The sequence below is a fragment of the Ciconia boyciana genome, chromosome 1 (assembly GCF_034638445.1).
Source record: "Ciconia boyciana chromosome 1, ASM3463844v1, whole genome shotgun sequence".
NCBI classification, from domain to species: domain Eukaryota; kingdom Metazoa; phylum Chordata; class Aves; order Ciconiiformes; family Ciconiidae; genus Ciconia; species Ciconia boyciana.
In genome coordinates this window covers 7,262,198-7,280,919 of record NC_132934.1, presented here as the reverse complement: position 1 = coordinate 7,280,919, position 18,722 = coordinate 7,262,198, and the positions used below count along the sequence as shown (strand labels likewise).

At 37.8% G+C, this 18,722-nt stretch overlaps 1 protein-coding gene across 4 annotated transcripts in view; it reads left to right on the top strand.

Annotated features, from left to right (window-relative positions):
- The window catches only part of USP6NL (USP6 N-terminal like), a 125,970-nt gene that overhangs the window by 52,107 nt on the left and 55,141 nt on the right, over positions 1 to 18,722 (top strand). For all 4 annotated transcript variants that reach the window (XM_072857668.1, XM_072857677.1, XM_072857682.1 and 1 more), the window contains 2 exons: positions 2,385 to 2,458; positions 4,389 to 4,471. In XM_072857668.1, the coding sequence (XP_072713769.1) occupies positions 2,385 to 2,458; positions 4,389 to 4,471 (157 nt within the window). The remainder of the gene's footprint in view (positions 1 to 2,384; positions 2,459 to 4,388; positions 4,472 to 18,722) is intronic.

The window sequence follows — 18,722 nt, the reverse complement described above, 5'->3', positions numbered from 1 at the left end:
GGATTGCTCAGTACTTGAATTCTCTGAAGGAATGTCAGCTTTCTAAGCAAACATAAAAGCTTACTTATTAAAATCCCATAGTTGGCCTTCTATAAAGGCTTATGGTAAGCACAGATCTCTGTGTCTCACAAAAGAAAATGCAATTTAATTTTGATTATGGTTCCTTTAGCTTCTCACTTTGAAAGTAATGCTAAGCTTCATGTCCTACTTCATGTCAGTGTAGATTTGGTAGCTTTAGTGGACGTTGTCAGTTTAGTAGGCATAGTATGTGAACTGGTAAAGGGTAAAAAATGGATTGTTATAATTGTGTCGGGGGATATATAGTGCTTGAGTGCACTCAGTTGCATAGAGTTCAGCCTGTGCCCCTGTGTGGTGACAGTGCTGGGGAGGGCTTCTAGAAGGGCGCTGTGGATGGCGTGCAAGAGTTGTGTCTTGGTCAGTGTTCACATAGGTAGCTGGGGTAACAGAATCCCGCAATCGCTATAAAACTGCGTTGGAGAAAAACCTGAAACCAAACTGCTTTGTGTCTTGCAATCCTCTTTAAGCTCAGAAATAAAGGTGGATCCAGCACCTGAAGGAGCAGGAGGAACAGCACACTGTTTGGACAACACCAAAGGCAGAGCAATATGAAATTACTCTCCTTGCTTCTCGCCTTACAGGGAGGAAATTATTTATCAATGTTGTGGCACAGAGATGCATAGCTTTCAAATATAGCAGATGTAATTCTTAATTTTTATTTTTTTATCCCTCAAATAATTGTGTAAATACATGTGTGCTGCTTCTGGTGCACACTGGAAAAAATGACAAAGCTCAATGTCCTCAATAATAAATGGGAGTAATATGATTGCTAAATGATGGTGACAAGCAGAAGGGGGCCCAAATGAGCCCGAATAACAAAGTGTAACTTCTGGAGATCGTAAGTAAAAGCTTTAAAGAAGCAGTCAGACTTTCCATTAGGGGAAGTCTGGGACAAGCATCACTGTTGCCTGAATGCTGGTGCTTGTGTCCGTGATGGGGCATACTGAGGTTCTCTCTGCATTCCCCTAAAGAAACTTCAAGTGAAAACTTGAAAACTGCAGAGACCATGCTAAATCTCTAACAGATGGCTTAGAAGGCCACCTTGGCACAACTTCTTGTCTAAATATCTGAGAAATACGTAGGTAAATTTTACTAAAGAAATACTGGGTTTGAACAAATAAATGTGGTTGTAATGTCATATGATAGAAAACTGTAATATCTACTGTTTTTCTATTTCATGGCCCAGATGGTTGATATGTACAATTCCTGAAGTTCATTATGTTGCCATGAACTAAATAGTGAAGAAAAAACCACATGCCTGGAGTTATTTTTATAACAGTGTGTGCTTGAAAACTATTTCAAACCTTTTTAAAGCTTTGCTTTATCTAGAGTTCATTGCTTTTTAATAATCAAAACAAATCAACCCTTGAATCTTTCCCAGTCTTGTCATTGATTTAAAACTGATTTGCCTCATTGGTTTAAAATCATAATCACATTTGGGATATTGAAGTGCGTTACATTGTTGAATATTCAAAACAGCATCTTTCTTACTTTTATTTTCATGGTGCCCTCTTTACATTCCTGTCCATGTTCCGGAGATGGTTTCTGTTAAGGGAACAATGCCAAGGAACCTAATTCTGTTACACAGTCTGCTTCACCTTCTCTCTATCAAAACAGATTAATCTAAACTTTAGCTCCACTGCCGTAGTAAACTGTGCTGTACCTGCAGCGTACTGATGTCTAATGCTTACCCACGCATCTGCTTTTTCTTGCTTGTCAGCCTTCCTGTTGTCATATCCTTACGCTCATTCTAGCTCCGGGTTGCCCAAGTTGCAGTTCTTATACCATAACTATGTCCTTCCCTGTTTTCTGAGAAATAAGTCTTAGGCAATTTTTCAGATGAAGTCATGCAGTATTTCTTCAGCATTCCTCAGTATTCTAATCCCACTCTACAAATCCTCTAAATAGTTCACGCTTTTGCTTTAAACTAGTAGTGTATGTTTTGGCTTTCTTTGACTGTGTGAATGTTTGTGGAATTGACAACTAGTAGCTTTTACTACTTTGTTCAGTCTTTCAGTTAGTGGGTTGTGGGGTGTTATTTTTATTTAACTGTATTTAACACCTGCTTCGGTGGAAAATTGGGAACATTCTAAACTCAGCAGTTAGGATACCATCCAATAATTGTATTTTACTCTGAACAGTATTCAAGTCATGCACCAAGGTCATATTTTGCTTTGATACAATTGTTTTGGCATTTCTCCCTCCAAGTAGTCTCTCTGAAGTTGAAGTTATTTTCCAAGTATTTAGCTGCAGTTCTTTGTTCACAAGGGAGAGAATCTGAACAGCATTATTTTCATTCTCCGCAGGTGCAGATGCCGAGCAGGATGCTGCTATCAAACTTGCCCAAGAACGAGCAGAGATAGTTGCCAAGTATGACAGAGTAAGTGAACTTGATAATAGTTTAAAAAACATTTTATAATTAATCTTAGTGATATGTCTGTTTAAAAAATGAATCATGGTTCCTGCTAGCTTTTGTTTAAAATACTTTGTGTAGTACTAATCTGATCGTTTCATGATACACTGGTCTCTGGATGGATTAAATTCTCCTTCCATGGGGGATATTCTGGATAATGACTCAATCAACTCATTTTTCAGGTGCATGGCAAGTTGCTTTGGGGCTATTTTAAGGTAGTGTAATGTATTAGAAGTAATGAAACTGGGATGTTTGAAGATGCTCAGTATATCCATGAGATCAGAAAGACTCTTACTTTTTATTTATTTAACTTTTGGGTATGGTAATAGAGACATTTAAATCATTACAGAGAACTTAAAAGATGAGTAAACTACATTGTTTATCAGATTGTACTGTACTCGTCCCCCTGTACTTGGCACTGGTGAGACCAGACCTCGAATACCGTGTTCAGTTTTGGGCCCCTCACTACAGGAAAGACATTGAGGTGCTGGAGTGTGTCCAAAGGAGGGCATCGAAGCTGGTGAAGGGTCTGGAGCACAAGTCTTATGAGGAGCGGCTGAGGGAACTGGGGTTGTTTAGTCTGGAGAAAAGGAGGCTGAGGGGAGACCTTATCGCTCTCTAGAACTACCTGAAAGGAGGCTGTAGAGAGGTGGGGGTCAGTCTCTTCTCCCAAGTAACAGGTGATGGGACGAGAGGAAGTGGCCTCAAGTTGTGCCGGGGAGGTTTAGATTGGATATTAGGATGTATTTCTTCACTGAAAGGGTTATCAAGCATTGGAGCAGGCTGGCCAGGGAAGTGGTTGAGTCACCATCCCTGGAGGTATTTAAAAGCCGTTTGGATGAGGTGCTTAGGGACATGTGGTTCTTAGTGGTGGTCTTGGTAGTGTTAGGTTTACGGTTGGACTTGATGATCTTAAAGGCCTTTTCCAACCTATACGATTCTATGATTCTATGACTGCTGTGAGGAATTGAAGAAATAACCTGGTCATATCCTTTTTTTTCTTGAACCGCTTGTCAAGTAAAAGCCTGGCACAGAGTATGCCTAGAATGCCTACACCATATTCACACATTCTTGTAACAGTTACGGACTTTGTAAGTGTCATTGGAATACTGAGCAATAGACTTGTTTGTAGAGTTCATGAAACATTTTACATGCTAGACTTAGTGGTGGTTTGCACAGTGTGCACTTAAGTGAGTGGCTGTGGTTTTTTAATAAGGAAAAAAACATGCACGTGGCTTGTGTTCTGCGTGGTGGCCTCTCTTCACACCCAGTAACCTGCGCGTAGCCCATACCGGAAGAATATACACCTGAATTATACTTAAATTTCTGCAAGTCTTACAAAAATCGGCAATTGCAGTAGGAGAGAGGAACTTGAATGAGTGCTTCATTGAGGGAAAACTCCGTGTTGTATTTTGTCTGACAGCTGCTGGAAGCCAGCATGAATGTTAGCTCAAGACTGTCCACAGTATGTGCTGTTGTCAGGTGATGGTTCAGGGACATGGATTATGGAAATAAAATGAGTGGAAGGCACTGTGTGGGGACCTTGATGGACTATTGTGGAGATTAGCAACAGATGTGAGATTACTACGAGTCTGTGGTTGAAATCAGTGGTTGAAATTTATTCTGTGTATAGCAGTGACCAAAAGAGGTTTCCTCTGGTGACAGTGCTGTTGGTAGGGGCAGGGAGAGGTGTGCTGCTCTCTTCCCCCCCCCCCCCTCTGGATTGGTCACTTTAGGACTAGTGTTTGGTCACTTTAGGACTAGCGTTCTCCCTGTCCTCTACTCTACTACCAGTGTGTCCCAAAGATTATGCTTTGAGTGGTTGAATCCTGTCTTCTGTGTCTTTGCTTATCGTGTCATAAAACTTAATTTGGCTCTTTTTAATTCTTTCCGTTAGGGACGGGAGGGTGCGCAGATTGAACCATGGGAAGATGCTGACTATCATCTTTACAAAGTCACAGACAGATTTGGGTTTCTACAGTAAGTAGCAATCTTGAAAAGAAAATAAGATTAAGACTTTGCTACTATTACTGTTTATGCTTTTTACTGTATCGCCTATTTGGTGAAAGTATTATTATGCCTTTTAATAGACCTTCTGGAAACTGTCTGCTCTGTAAGTTTTGGGTAATCTTTCACTGTGTTTTTCAATTCCATTTCTAGCTGTTTTTTAGTTCTGTAACTTGATCCTGTGTAGGGAGTGAAATGTTTTGAATATTTTATTTGGGAATGAAGATTGATAATCTATGAAAATATATTTCAAGCTGAATTAAATTGCAGATAAATTTTGGGTTTAAGTAATTGTGTTATATATAAACAAACTTGAAGTTCTTGGAAGGAGTTTTAAAAATTTTATTATAAAGTTGATCTTTAAAAAAAAAAAAAAAATCCCAACACATTCAAGTTTACTTAATGGTTGTATATGAACAACTGTGTATCCCAGTCCTTCAAAGATGAATCTCATTTAATTTCATGTATTTAGTAACCTTACTGAAGTCTCTGCTGATTTGGGACCTAATGTTGCATCACAAAGTAAAGTCAGAAAATGCCAGAATCCAGATCCAATTACCCTATAGGTACCTCCTTTGTAACAAATAATCTCTGTCTTTTTGGCAAATAAAAGATGAGAGTATTAAATTGTATTAGGACTTTTGTGGTTGGCAGATGTAAATATCCAACTTGCAGAAACTGAACACAAGCTGACTTGCTACTTTTGATAATATCCAGTCAAGACTCTCTGCCATTCTTGGTGTTTGGCATTTATGTTTGAATAAGTGAAATGCAATTAAAAGCCAGAAAAATCAATTATGAGTGGAGAACTTATTGTAATAACTATGTACGTTTATAGTATTGGGGGGCAGGGGTGCGTGTGTGTTTTGGTTTAGGGGGGATTTTTTCCCCCTCTTTCTTCTATTTTGTAATGTCATTGTTTTTATAAGCTGTCAGTTAAAACAGTGATCTTTACCTGTAGACTGCCTTTGCTTCCTCAGGGTGAGTTAATTTGGTATATGACCTCCAAACAGGTCTATTTTACACAGAGAGGTCTTTGTGTTGGTAAACTACAGCTGCAATACCTGTAGTTGCAGTTGGTAAACTACAGCTGCAACTATAGCTGTCTGGTATCGTAGCTGCGGTTGTAGGCATTCTTAATGGAGGATGTCAGAATTATTTCTTGTGCAAAAGTAATTGAAGCTAAGTTCACCACTGACTTCAATGGGAACTGAATCACACGCCTTCAGATTTGCAAGTGGATTCTTGATTTTGGTATCCTTATGAACTCCTGAACTTTTCCTGTTACTTCTATTGTGATATTTGCCTTTTTATATGTTAGGCATGGAAGAATGTTATTAATGTCTGCTACAGTTGCTGCTGCAGTCAGTTTTCAGGAGTCTTGGATTTCATGGCTCCAATGCTGTAGTTATGTTTGAGATGCAGTTATGGAGGTGCTGCTTGGCAAATCACCATGTGCCAGTTGCCGTGCTGCTGTAGCTGTAACTTAAAGCTACTGTGCGCACCGTTGCATCACACTGCAGTCATTCTTTTGATGTGGTAGGGTAGACGGACCTCAGTCATTAGGCCATACTTCCTTTGTAGTAATGTCATTAGTCACCAATGCAAAGTCTATGCAGAATTCATTCTCTGCATAGTCAACTTCAGGGGGTGAAATCTGAAAGATTTATAACGTGAGCACTGCACAAGTTAACAATGTATGTAGGTACTCTGTCTTTTCACTAATTGTGGGATATTTTTTGTTTGTGTGCTAATGATGTCTTGTTATAAGGCAGATTTCACCTGAGAGTGCCATCAAGGCTGCTTTATGATTCTTTAAAGCAAATTCATTGGAAATGACATTTTTATTTGCCTGAGAAATAAAATCTCTCCTAATAGGAGAGATAGAATTAGGATAAGCATATCAACTGTCTTTCCCTGAAAAGACAATTTATGTTGTACTGTAGATTTTAAGTATGGTCTGGGTTCATGTATACTGCAAAACTGAGTCTGTGCAATCTACTGTTTCTGAAAGAAACTCCTATTCCTACAAGAATTTGAAACTAAGCAGTATGTACCAAAAGCCTCCAACAGTTGCCTTAATGGTTATCATCCATAAGACCCATAATTCCCCGTGACCCATCTATTGGGTGTTTGCAGTGTGAATTAATGAAACAGGCTGATGCACACTGAAAAGTGAAGGTCTGGGGACAGTATTAAACTTATTGCAGATCTCAACTTAACTAGAGTACAGTGATTTGTGATCTTGTTTACACGGACATATTAAAATACTAAGTAGCTGAAAAATGTCTTTTGTATCGGAAGGCTCCTGGATGTGGGGAACCTGACAGAAAATTGGGGCTTGTTTACTCAAGTACAGTAGGCCTTGATTACTATCGGTAGTTTATAAACTTCTCTTTATCCTTGGCTATGTTCTGTCTGCAGCTTTCCTTGGCTCTGCAAAGGTGCATTCAAAGTTCAGTTGATTGCTGATAGGGCAGAAAAGATGCAGTTGGTGGGATGAAGCACTCAAGCTGCCCGTGTAACTTGCCACCAAGAAGAGGATGGAAGAAAGTAAAGACTAGAGACTTTTAAAGAGTAGTTTTGGTCTAGATCTGTGATTTTTCTGGAGTCCCAGTGTCCTTATCTGTGTGTCAGACTGGAAATTGGTAAACGTGGGGAACCTGAAGACACTTACACTTCTATTGTCTTCCTGCCATATCTGTAGAAGTGGGTAAAACTGTTTAGACTTTCTTCTGAGAACATACTGAGTAGCAGAGGGAAGGTGCTAATTTTATGTAATAGTGTGGAGATTGCCAGTGATTGGAAACAGATATGACATTTTTCTTCAGGTGAAATATCTCACCTTAAGGCTAACCTTCATTTAAGACCCACAGTTGAAATATCTGTTGGGCAGCTTTGGTCAATTCTAATTGTTGTTGTAGTATTTATTGTTTACAATAGTTAGGACCATCTTTACCTAGTACCGTCATAAATTTTTAATAGCTGCTGCCTTAAGAACACAGTTTAATTTGTTCGCTGTAGTACTGTTTTTTATTTTGCAATTCTGCAAATGAATATGGAAGTTCTAGTTGACTTTGGATATTAAAAGGAAATTGATGTGGACAGGTTATTAAAATAGCTATTTAAAACAAACAAAAAAAAACAACAAAAAAGCTGAGTTAATACCTAATGAATTTAGGGAACAAGAAAGTAAGTTCAGTGACAAGTACCAAAGCATTATAATAATGAGACTTGTTTGAAAGGAATAAAGGGAATTTTTAGAGGGAAGTTGGATATGAGAAGAAGGTTTCCAGCAAACATGCTAAGCTGCGAAATAACGGGGTGGGGAGCCGAAGGGGTCTGTCTCTTGAGATGTTTAAGACCAGATTATACAAAACAAAATGCATCTCTGAGGAGTATTGTCAGTGGGACTGACTAAATTGTAATGGGTATGTTTTCAGTAGAGTAGCTTATAAATTGTATATGAGACACATGCACGAACCAGAAAGAGTTAAAATCTGATTGGCTAAAATGTAGAAAATTTGGCCTTACCAGGTACTGTTGTTCCGAGGCTGTAAGGAAGTGGTGGTCGTCATAGTTTATTTAAGCCATATGGTGTTGCTGGCAAAATAGTCTCAACTTGGGGAATTTTTTACACAATTTAATTTATTGCCAAATAACACAACTTTCTGATTGCTGATTTGGGTATTGGGGACCCCAAAACATAAAACTTTAACAAACACCTAGGGGAAACACCTCTCTCCCTCCTTCTGCCCCCCAGGACAAACTTCCCTTGTTTTTTGCCGTGGGTTGCCGTTGGCTCGCCCCGGTTCCTTTGGTGAGATGACAGGCAGTGCATGGGGTCGGGGTCCTGCATGCAATGCCTTCTTTCTGCTGCTCTTGGTTTCTTACTTGTTTTCATCTACTGCTCCTTGTATCTTACTCATTTTCTGCTGCCCCAGTGTGGGTCACCTGCAGGCTGCAGTCCCCTTGGGGATGTCCCTCCCCTGGCATGACGTGCCTCCTTCTGAGAGCGCATCTCCAGCTGTGTCCTCAACAACATCTCCTTCCATGAGTCTCTTCTGCTTCTCCCCACATCTCCTCTATCTCTCCTGCCTCTAGCAGCTGCCATGCTTTTAAAAATATGTTTTTAGTAGATCATAGGTTCCTGCAACTGACTGAAGTTTTGGCACACGATGGCTTTGTTATAGTGGATTCAGAGCTGGCTGGAGCAGCCATGACTGGCACAGGGCAGGTCATGGCCCCCTCCCACACAGGTCTCCCCTGCAGCCCTTGGCCACTGAAACCCTATACATGTAACTGCCATGCTGGGTACGAGTCAAGCACTGGAAACTCAACTTGTGAGGAAGGTAGCTGAGACATTGTCCAAGGGAGCCAATGTTTTCTGGACATGTTGGTAACAGAACATTGTGAACGTGACTGTGGTTACTAGAGTGTTGTACAACTTGACAGTGTGTTTGCTTCCTTCTGGAAGGTTGAGGATGTATTTGGAGAGAGATGCTTGCAGTGCACTGTTTTCCAAGGGGAAAAGGCCATTTCAGAGTCCAGAGGTCTCAAGTGACTCTAAGGGTACATATCAGCTCTGAGGGAGCTACGATTCAGATGCTGATTGGCCTTCTCATAGCTGAGATTATGCTGCATGTGTGCCACCTGGACCCAGCTGATAGCTGTTCATACTTCCCATTGCAATATTTCCAACCCTGTTACATTAAACTCAATTTGCAAAGCAATAGAAAAAAGGTGAAGTAGCATTATTTCATGTCAATACCATTTCATACAGTCTTAATTCCATTAGCATTGTTAATCTGAATTGATGTAGACTAGTTTCTATCAAGTACTGTTGGTCTTCCTAAAGTCACCAGAGTAGTGTCTATTAAAACTTAACTCTTCACTTACATAATGTTTGTCTAGGAGAAGCGCATGTCAGGGAGCTCATCTTAGTCATGAACACGAGTCCTGAGAGGACAGACCAGTATATTTCCACAGGTGCACTATGGTTACCTGTAATCCTAAAGATATGTTAAAAAAAAAAAGGCAACAACATCTCTACCCAAAAAACTTCAGGCATGGTCCTCATTCTGTAAATTCCCCAGTAAAAATCCTGCTTTCACATTATGGTGTGGGAATGCTGAACAGTAGGGCTGATGTGAAAAATACCATTCATTTTTCAAAGGAACATTTTTTCCTCCAGGAAGTCTAGCACCAGTGTTTGTATATAGAGTCTACCAGTGCTTTGATAAGACCAAATATTCTTTTCTAGCAAACATTCTTGAAATTGTATGTGACAGATAGTTTGTTCTATACCTGTAAGTTGATATAAGTCTAGCAGACCATTTTACCATAGTGTTCAGTTAAGCCTTAGTCTATAATATATGACTTCTTCAATCAAGTATTTTAGGAATGGGAGAAATGCCTCAGATCTCTTTGCAGATAGTCATGACAAAAACTGTTTCAGCTGGTTTTGGAAATGAAAAAGGTGGAATGTGTTTGGTTTTCATTAAAAAATAAGGGTTTTGTTTGGTGGGTTTCCCCCCCCCCCTTTCCTCTTCTTGGATATGTTGTGTCTTTTTGGTCAATGTTGTGTCAAGCTACCTCACTCTTTTCCTCCAGATTTAATCAAAAGTTCTCATTTCATGCTCGGAATACACACACACAAAAGCACCAGAATGTTGCAATTAAAAAAAAAACAACAAAAAAAAACCAAAACCCAAACAAGTAGAAAACAAAATTAAACCCCCTACCCTGGAAAACCAAACTCCGAACACTCTGCGCCCCACAAAAGCAGTTCCTTTCTGTCTTATCTTGGAGCCTGGCTAAATTTTAAAGTAAATGTTCTTAATCTTTTCACTGTGGACTGTTCTTTTGTAGAAACTTTACCTTGTAGATACTTCTATTTGCAGTTTTTCTAGCAGCAATCATTGATAAGGGAATAACTTCAGGGAAAAAAACCTAAAGGAATTTCTGAGTGTCTTGAAGCTCATAGCAGGCATTCCAGTAATGCCTTGGGATATGGGATTTCCCTATTCCTCCTCCTTGAATTCTTTAGTTGATTTGTTACTGCTTTAGGATGGTTAAAAAAGCTACTAGAATTAATACTTTATTCCTTGGGTGGTGGCAAGTCCTCTACTACTCCTAGGAACGTTTTAAAAGATATTTAATTTCTTTAAGCCTACAGTTTAAATAATATCTACATTACTTTGTCTGAATGATTTTTATAGTTAAAAAATTATTAAAGGTCTTAAAGCGACAAAAGACAGCAACACATCCAAATGACAGTCAATGCTTTGTAAATAAATAAGAATTTAAGCTTTAACTGAAGATCATTGAAGCACATATTTAAACATATTTTCGTGAATGTACCCCTGTATGTATTTTTTGCGAAACTAGCTACAAGGACAAACTTTATTCCTTCCCCTTCCTCTCTGCCCCATATAGTGTTAAGGTTGAATGGTCACAAGAGCATTGGCTGATTGGGGTTTGCAAAACAGCTTAAACTTTGTACGTGCTCCTAAAATAGGGTAGAAGCCGAAAGCAGCGTTTTGCAACTCTAAAGGTCAACACCAATTTCATGTTTAAAGAGCTGGTCCTCTTCTGGGCCTTTCAGCACCAGGCCAAAAGTCAGAGAGCAGGATAAGCAAAACGGCCTCAGCGTCTTCTAGGATGGCACAGAAAACTAAAATTTGAGCAAATCCAAACAGCTAGAAGGCATCTTCTTTTGCTTAGGTCTCCACACCGCTATGCCCCTGTTCAAAATGCTGCCAGGTTCTGCGCTCCTTTGTACTGAAACCTCTAACTCATTGAATGATAGTCCCTCTCGAGGATGAGGTGTCAGCCGGGATTGTTTGTTTGGTACCTGTTGGAGCTAGTGGTTTCAGTCCTTCATCAGATAGTGACTGAGCAAAAAGTATTTAAAAAAAAAATAAAAAAAAAATTCAGCACCTTTCCTTTTTAGCTAGCAATTAGGATTTATATTATCCGGTCCTTTATTAGCCGTACTTGTGTGTATATTCTCATTTGATTCTTTTATTTATTTATCTCTGTACATCATCTAGCTGTGAGGGAAGCGTTCAGTTTTTTTTTTAATAAAAATTTTTGAGTTGTGCTTTTCTAAGTAAGAAGAAAATAATATTGCTTTTTGGAATTCAGGGCAGGTGCAGCTCAAGGCCAAATTTTACTACTCTACATTGTGAAACATAGATTATGACTAATATCTGCTGACTAATATTTTGTGGAAAGTGTTATGTTCAGGTCTTAATCAGATACAAAGTAGAAATAACAGAAGAAACTACAATTTATTTACTGCAACTTTTCATGACCTTTTTTCTTTCTATCATTCATTGATGAATGCCATCAACTAAATTGTCCTGTTAATTTTCGATAATGAGCTGTGAAAATCATAAGCTGCCATGACATCATTTAAAAAATGCAGCAATTATTTTAAAGACTCCTATTTCTCCAACCTTCACAATATGAATTCTTTTCAGGTCTTGTTATTATCAAGGTCTGTGTTAACTTGTATTAATAATTATTATCTTATAGCAATAACCAATATTGTCAGGTTTTGTGGTCTAACTTGGGTGATTCAGCTTAAACAGGTTTTTCTTTTACTACCTGTTCAATAAATGGAGACTGGGGATGTATGTGCAGTGTGGCAGGTGCTCTCATGTTGATAAATATCCAGGGATCAGCGTAGTGACGTTGGGCAGATTGGAGGTTTATTCTTCAAGGGTTTTTTTTGTTGGTTTGGTTTTTTTTAAGTATTAATGGTGGAAAATACAGGGGTGTGGTGTCCCCACCCACCCCATTCATGAAGCTCTCTTAAAAATTTGGGTTAGTTTCTTGTACTATTCTTACAGTAGCTCTGCGCTGATTTTGATGGAGTTGTACCAACTTACAGCAGCTCAGAATCTGACTCATACTCTTATTCTTTATCCCATGAGTCTATTAAAGCAGTGAACATGCTTTTAGAATAGTTTGCTAATGTTGGAGATTATTGCGTTGCCAGAGGTGCTTTTCAAATAGCAGAGTTCATTATTCTTTCTTTTGCTAAGAAAGAAGCCTACCTCCTCTTCTCCATCAAACTTTACTCTTTAAAGATATGTATTGCATTTTTATTAGCTCTGTAATGCATTTGTGCAGCATGCTGCACAAATGAACTAGGGGAGCAAAGAAATGGAGAGCTTGACCAGAAATTGTGAGATACTCCATTAAATGTCTCTAAATGAAGCTATTGATTCCCCCCGCCCAGTATTATTATTTTGCCCCTAACTTTTTAATAGGGAGCAAGATGATAAGCAAGTAGTTATCCTCTCTCCCATTCTGCTTCTTGCTAATTTATACATAGCTTTGCTGGAAAATAGTCCTTGTCTCTAAAATATTCTTTGTGCATTCCTTACTGCTTTCTACAAGGTGCCTGTCGAGGCACGTGTCCAAGAGCAATAACTCTTATTTGGCTAAGCCTGCTGATTTGAGTAGGTACACAGGTGAAGTCTCTCCAGGTAAGAGATATAAGGTCTGGTCTCCGTGTGTTCTTGGCAGCAAAAGAAGTTAAGCTGAGATGCCAAAAGTTTTGGGTAATAGAAATTCAAGAAAGAAGCATGGTGGCTATAATTTGGTAATAATCCAAAAAAGTATTAAAAACCAGGGATTCTTATATAATTTTCATTTCAAATTTTTAGTAGAAATGTCTGCACATCAAAGCTTAAGGGAAGAACGCTAAGATTACTAGGAGAGTTGCAAAGTTACTGTTCATAGTGACACACAGCCACTAGCCTTAATTTTCTAGGCGCAGTAAGCATTGCCAAACACATTAAGTGATACGATGATGTGCTAAAAGAGCAATGAAATGTTTATTCTTAACAGTTCAATTATAAATGTAAATCTTACTGCATTTTATATATTGTGGTCATTCATTAGGGACTTGCTGTCATTTTCCTCTCCTCTTCTCTCTTGGCTTTGCGAGACAGGGTCAGACCTACTTGTCAGGAGAGTGGCTTAACTCTTCCCTCCCTTGGGAAGAAAGTGTGCTAAGTTCAGCCTCTTTCAGCTGCCAAAGACAAATCTTTATTTAAAAAAAAAAAAATAATCAGATCTCGGATGTTAGAGAAGAGTTGTGGTTTTCTTTAATTCCCTTTTTTTACTAAATACGTGAATATGCCTCATTTTGACTGTGTAGAATTTTTCATGTGGCATTATAAAGATTTACTATGGAAGTTCTACTCTAGTCTTGCATTGCGTGCAATACGTTCTGCCCTCTAACATGTGATACACTTCCCTGTACTGATTTTGCTCTGAAATATTCATAGCTAATCAACGTACTGAGGATCTGCTGTTAAAAAACCCCCACAATTTTCAGCTCTATTTAATATTCTTTCCTTTTGCCCTAATGTACGCTGAAGATGATATTTTTATTTAAGGAGAGAAATGGAAGTTTTCTTGGGTTAGTAATTGAGATTAAGAATGGTTTTTTTAGGTCTATCTTCCTCTCATTAGACAAAACCGTTTTTCTCGTGTGCATTCACAGGGAACTACTTCTAAAAGAATGTTTTTATTGTGTTTCTCTAAGACAAAGCCTGGTTTGAAAACACAGTGGTGATAGATACATAATAAACATTAATGCAGAGGTTTTACAGATTTTGCTACTTATCAGTTACGGAACTCCTGAGAAGTTGAAATGAATCTCTGCTTACTATGCAATCGTGAAGTAAGCAGGTCTGTCTCAAGACAGGTCTTCGAGACAGACCTGATTACTTCACAAACTTAGCCCTGTTGGGGGCTAAGTTTGAGACAGACCTTTCAGAGACCAAGGTAAATTGGCAATTTTATTTAAACATCACTGACAGTGGAAGAGTACGTTGCTATAAATTTTACTTAGTTGTTATCCATTCTGACTCTTTTTAGTTTACAGCTCTGCTTCCATGATGGACAATTAATTTTGATTTCTGCATTCATGTCCAATTTTGGTGATGGTTGCGTTGTGATCCTTTTCTTTGCATTGATGCATTTGAACTTATTTCTCAAAGCATGACAGGTGTATGGCAATTTGCAGTAATTTCTTCCTTAAATCAGTGTCTTATTTGGCAATAGCAAGTGGTCAGAAATGTTGCTTTCGAATGTGATTTGGTTGCTATGAGGAACTTGTCAATGCTTTTGCTGTTCGCTTTTCCTCACACTTGCTATTGAAACAAGTCTTTTTTGCCAGCCTGATGGCCAAAGTGGCCATTGATTCCAAAGCTGTTGCATGAAAATTGTCTAAACCAGTCCTAGCGGAAGGGGGAGGAACCAGACTTTCTCTCCCAGATGATCACCTGTGAGCTTCACAATCATACAGGATCTTACAGTATTTGCACACCACTTGTGTTCTTGGTGATAGAACTTCACCAGGAGAAGGAGGAAGTGCCTTACTTCTGGTCTTGGCTAGGTCATTGTCCGAGACAGGCTTGCTTTAGAACTTCATAAAGCTAAGGAGGCTGTTTCAACCCTGAATCAACTCATTTTATGCAAGGCTTGAAGTCACCTATTTTGGACCTAATTGAAGAGAAGCTGCCAACCACCTGTAATTCAAACAACAGCTGAAGAACTTATCTTCTGGATTGGTATTTATAGCCAGGAAAGGAGAGTGGTAGGATTTCAGGTATATCTTTCTCAGCCATGTTTTGTTTAGTTGATTTTGGCTTCCATTGGAAAATAAGCAGCTTTGCCCATGTGCTGTGCTCTCATGGCTGCTATCATTTTTTAATATCTATGTGTCTAGAAGCTACCAATAAATTTTCCTGTGGTCTGGACTACTAATTTCGGTTCCTTTACAAAAGCATTTAAGAAGTTCTTCTCTTTAATTCAGTTTTGTTAAAAACAACCAACTTTCATTAAGATTAAGAATTACTTGAAAGGGGTTTTGATTTTTTTAAATCATTTTTTTTTTTATTTTTCCTTGTGTTATCATGATGATCCAGCATATGGTTCTTCTACTGCTCTCCCTTCATGCAGGTTCTTTCCATGGAAGGAAAGAATGTTCTGTTAACATTTGCTATCCCTTCAGAACGGTATGGATATATTTTTTTTCCCTAAAACTGTCACAATTGTACCCATTTCTTTAGCTTATTCTTAGGACTAGAGTTGAAATTTGAATTTTAAATCCATTCTTTCAGCTGAGTTAGTCCAGGCTGTCACTTCAGCAATCCTCTGCAGATACAGAAAGAAATGAGGTGAATGCAATCCTGCAGATTTGATTGCAAACACAAAAGTAAGCTGCAGGATAATTCTGCCAACTAAGGACAAATAGTGTGTGTTTGTTAACAGCTGCTTCTACTTGATTTGAGTAAAAGATCACCCACTGTGTACTAAGAATTCATGAACTACTTCCTTTTATGAAAAGAGCTATTAGGTAGCAGAACTGAAAAAATGATTGAATATGGTAATATATGATTTAATTTATACAACATACATAAAGTGATACGCATTGGCTTTGAGTTACTGCTTAAGCCCTAAAATGTAAGGATTTAATGTAATCGTTATTACCACGTATATTTCCTACTATATTTAGCATTTATAGAAGATTAAAGTAACTGAATATAGGGAATGGCCAGAGTGTGTTTCACTGGCACTGATTATTAAGAGTGCTTAAAGAGGTCTGGGGCAACAGTTTTTAGAAGCGCAAAGATGCTGCTACTCTCGATGCCAGTGAAAGACCCACCAAAGTGGACGTTTGGACTGCAGAAGATTATTTCATAGAAGAAGCAAGTGTAGGTACATAAAGCATTGAGCTTCAGTAGCAAACAAATATATATTGCTAGAACACTACCATCTGAGTTAATTTATGTTGGAATACTCTTTGCACAGTGCATGAATTTTAATACAAATGAAGCTGCGAACATGAAGTCCTGGATCTCTATTAATATATAGTGTAAGTGATCTGTACAGTAACGACCCTTAAAGCAGTACTTAAAAGCAATCTGTATATATATGCTTAAGGAAAAAAATCTTGGATTTTTTAGACATTTATATATCAAATATGAATCAGAAGCAAGGCAAAGAGATTAATTCTTTTTGATTTGTCTTTTAGCCACTTGAAAGTTTTCAGGTAGCTTAGACTAATTTAAAGACACTCTAGAATGGGATTCTGAGAAGACTTTTTTTAACCTCAGTGCTTATGTTCAGTTGAAGTGACATCAGAAATCACTAGAAATGCTGTTGTGCTCAATTATGCAGATTATAGATTTTCTCAAAGGTTTGCTGATTCCAAGCTGGGGAAACTTTAAAGTTTGCATATAGAACGTGTCTTTTACTAAAGACACAGGAAAGCATGTATTTTAGCATGTGGCATTGGAAAAACAGGTATTTTTTGCTATGAATTTCTCAATCATTTTTTTATATTGGCTATAAAAACTTGACAGTGATCTTCTCCCAAGCAGGAAAGCACTTTCGTAAAAAGTCACCACTTTGAGATTTAATTGAATTTGATAAATCTTTTGATTTTATCTTATCTCTGAGAGTGTGCATTTCTTGAGACTTTTTGGGCAGGAACTACATGTTCGTGGCACTATGCTGTGCATATTGGCAGCAACATCCACAGAATCCACAAATAATAATTGTAACTAAAACCGTGTCACGAAATCACATGTGATTTTTATCTTTTGCCAGCATTAAATTATTTCTTGCAGCATATTTCCTGATAATTATATTGTGGAATATCACATTGGTTTATCCCTATGTTAATTAATTGCTTTGGCTTGCTTATGAATTTTAACAAAACTTCTGAAAGCTGTTTTTTAATCTGCTGTAGTCACCACCCCCATACTGTGCGGAGGTTATTCGGTGAAAATTTAAAGTGTATGATTACAGTAGCAGAGCTCCAATGATTTTGATAGACACACACAATCAAATTGTGAGCTATATAAATAAAATGTGTAATGGAAAGAAGGAAGTGATCCACAGAATTTTATCTTTGGAAAAGACATCATTTAGTTTAAAAAAACAGCTTGCTTGCTTTCTTTCTCCTTAATATTTTCAGAAATCTTTTCCATGTATTATTGGTTTTGAAAATGACAGTATTGCCTTTAATTTCCATTCAAAGGCTGGAAGATTAAAACAATAATTTGTAATCAGAATCCTTCTGGAAAATTAACTTGTTTGGACTACAGGATCTGAATTCAACACTAAGTTGTGCTTTAAAGAGTAGAATAACTTAATCATAAGTCTAAAGAAAAGCATGACACTGAAATGTTTTATTTCTACTTATAATGGTTAATGACTTTTTCAGTTGACTTCAGAAAACAGTTTGCTTTGTAGCCCATCTTGTGACATAACGCAGACATAACAATAGTCATTATAATAACAATGTTGTGTGTCCTGTGAATTACACAATTAGTCTTATTTATCTTCCTTTCTAAAAGATGATTGTGAAGCACTTGTCAGCTAACTTTAGAACAAGGATCAGTATGTATATTATGTGACATGAGGCAGTAAAAGCTACCTGGAAACAGTACGTATATATATAAAATAAGGCGTCAGTCTGTTGCAAAGCACTGTTGTAACTATCCATAATACTGTGTATCGCTCTGACAGTTCTACCTGCCCTGTATCAGAAGTTGAAAGGGAGGCAGACCTAAGAGAACACCTAGTCAGTGTGTTTATTGTTGTATAATTGGTTTCCCAGTGTGAAGATACTCATTTTTTGTCTAGTAAAGTTATAGACTCCTACAGCTCACTTGTGACAAACTACACAGCCTAAAAACTGTTCATACTTGAAGATTTACTTTTGCCGAATACATTTAAGTCCTGAAATGTTGTTGCAATTTGTTACTCAACAATCTGAGTTCTATATTGTACAGCAAAACAACTCTTTGTACTAAAGCTTTTCTTGTTCAGATATCTGTCAACTGAATTCTTCCCTTCCTTCTCATATCTTACCTGTGCATGATCACTCTTCATAAATTTATTTCATAACACTTTTGCTTTTGAGTTTTATGTCTTACTAATGTTTTTGTGGATGTTCCAGTCACATATTCCTTGATCATAGAAGTTTCAAAACAATACAAATGACTGAATTTTTTTTTAAAAGAGTTCCTTCAAAATAATTCTCCTGGGTAGTAGCAAGTATGTTTTCCTCATGGATTTAAACATTTAATGTTGCATCACAAATGAAAAACTGAACGCACAGCATCTCTTTCTTCATGATTAAGTCAATGAGACCATGAAGATAAGTGTTCTGCAAGAAACTTTT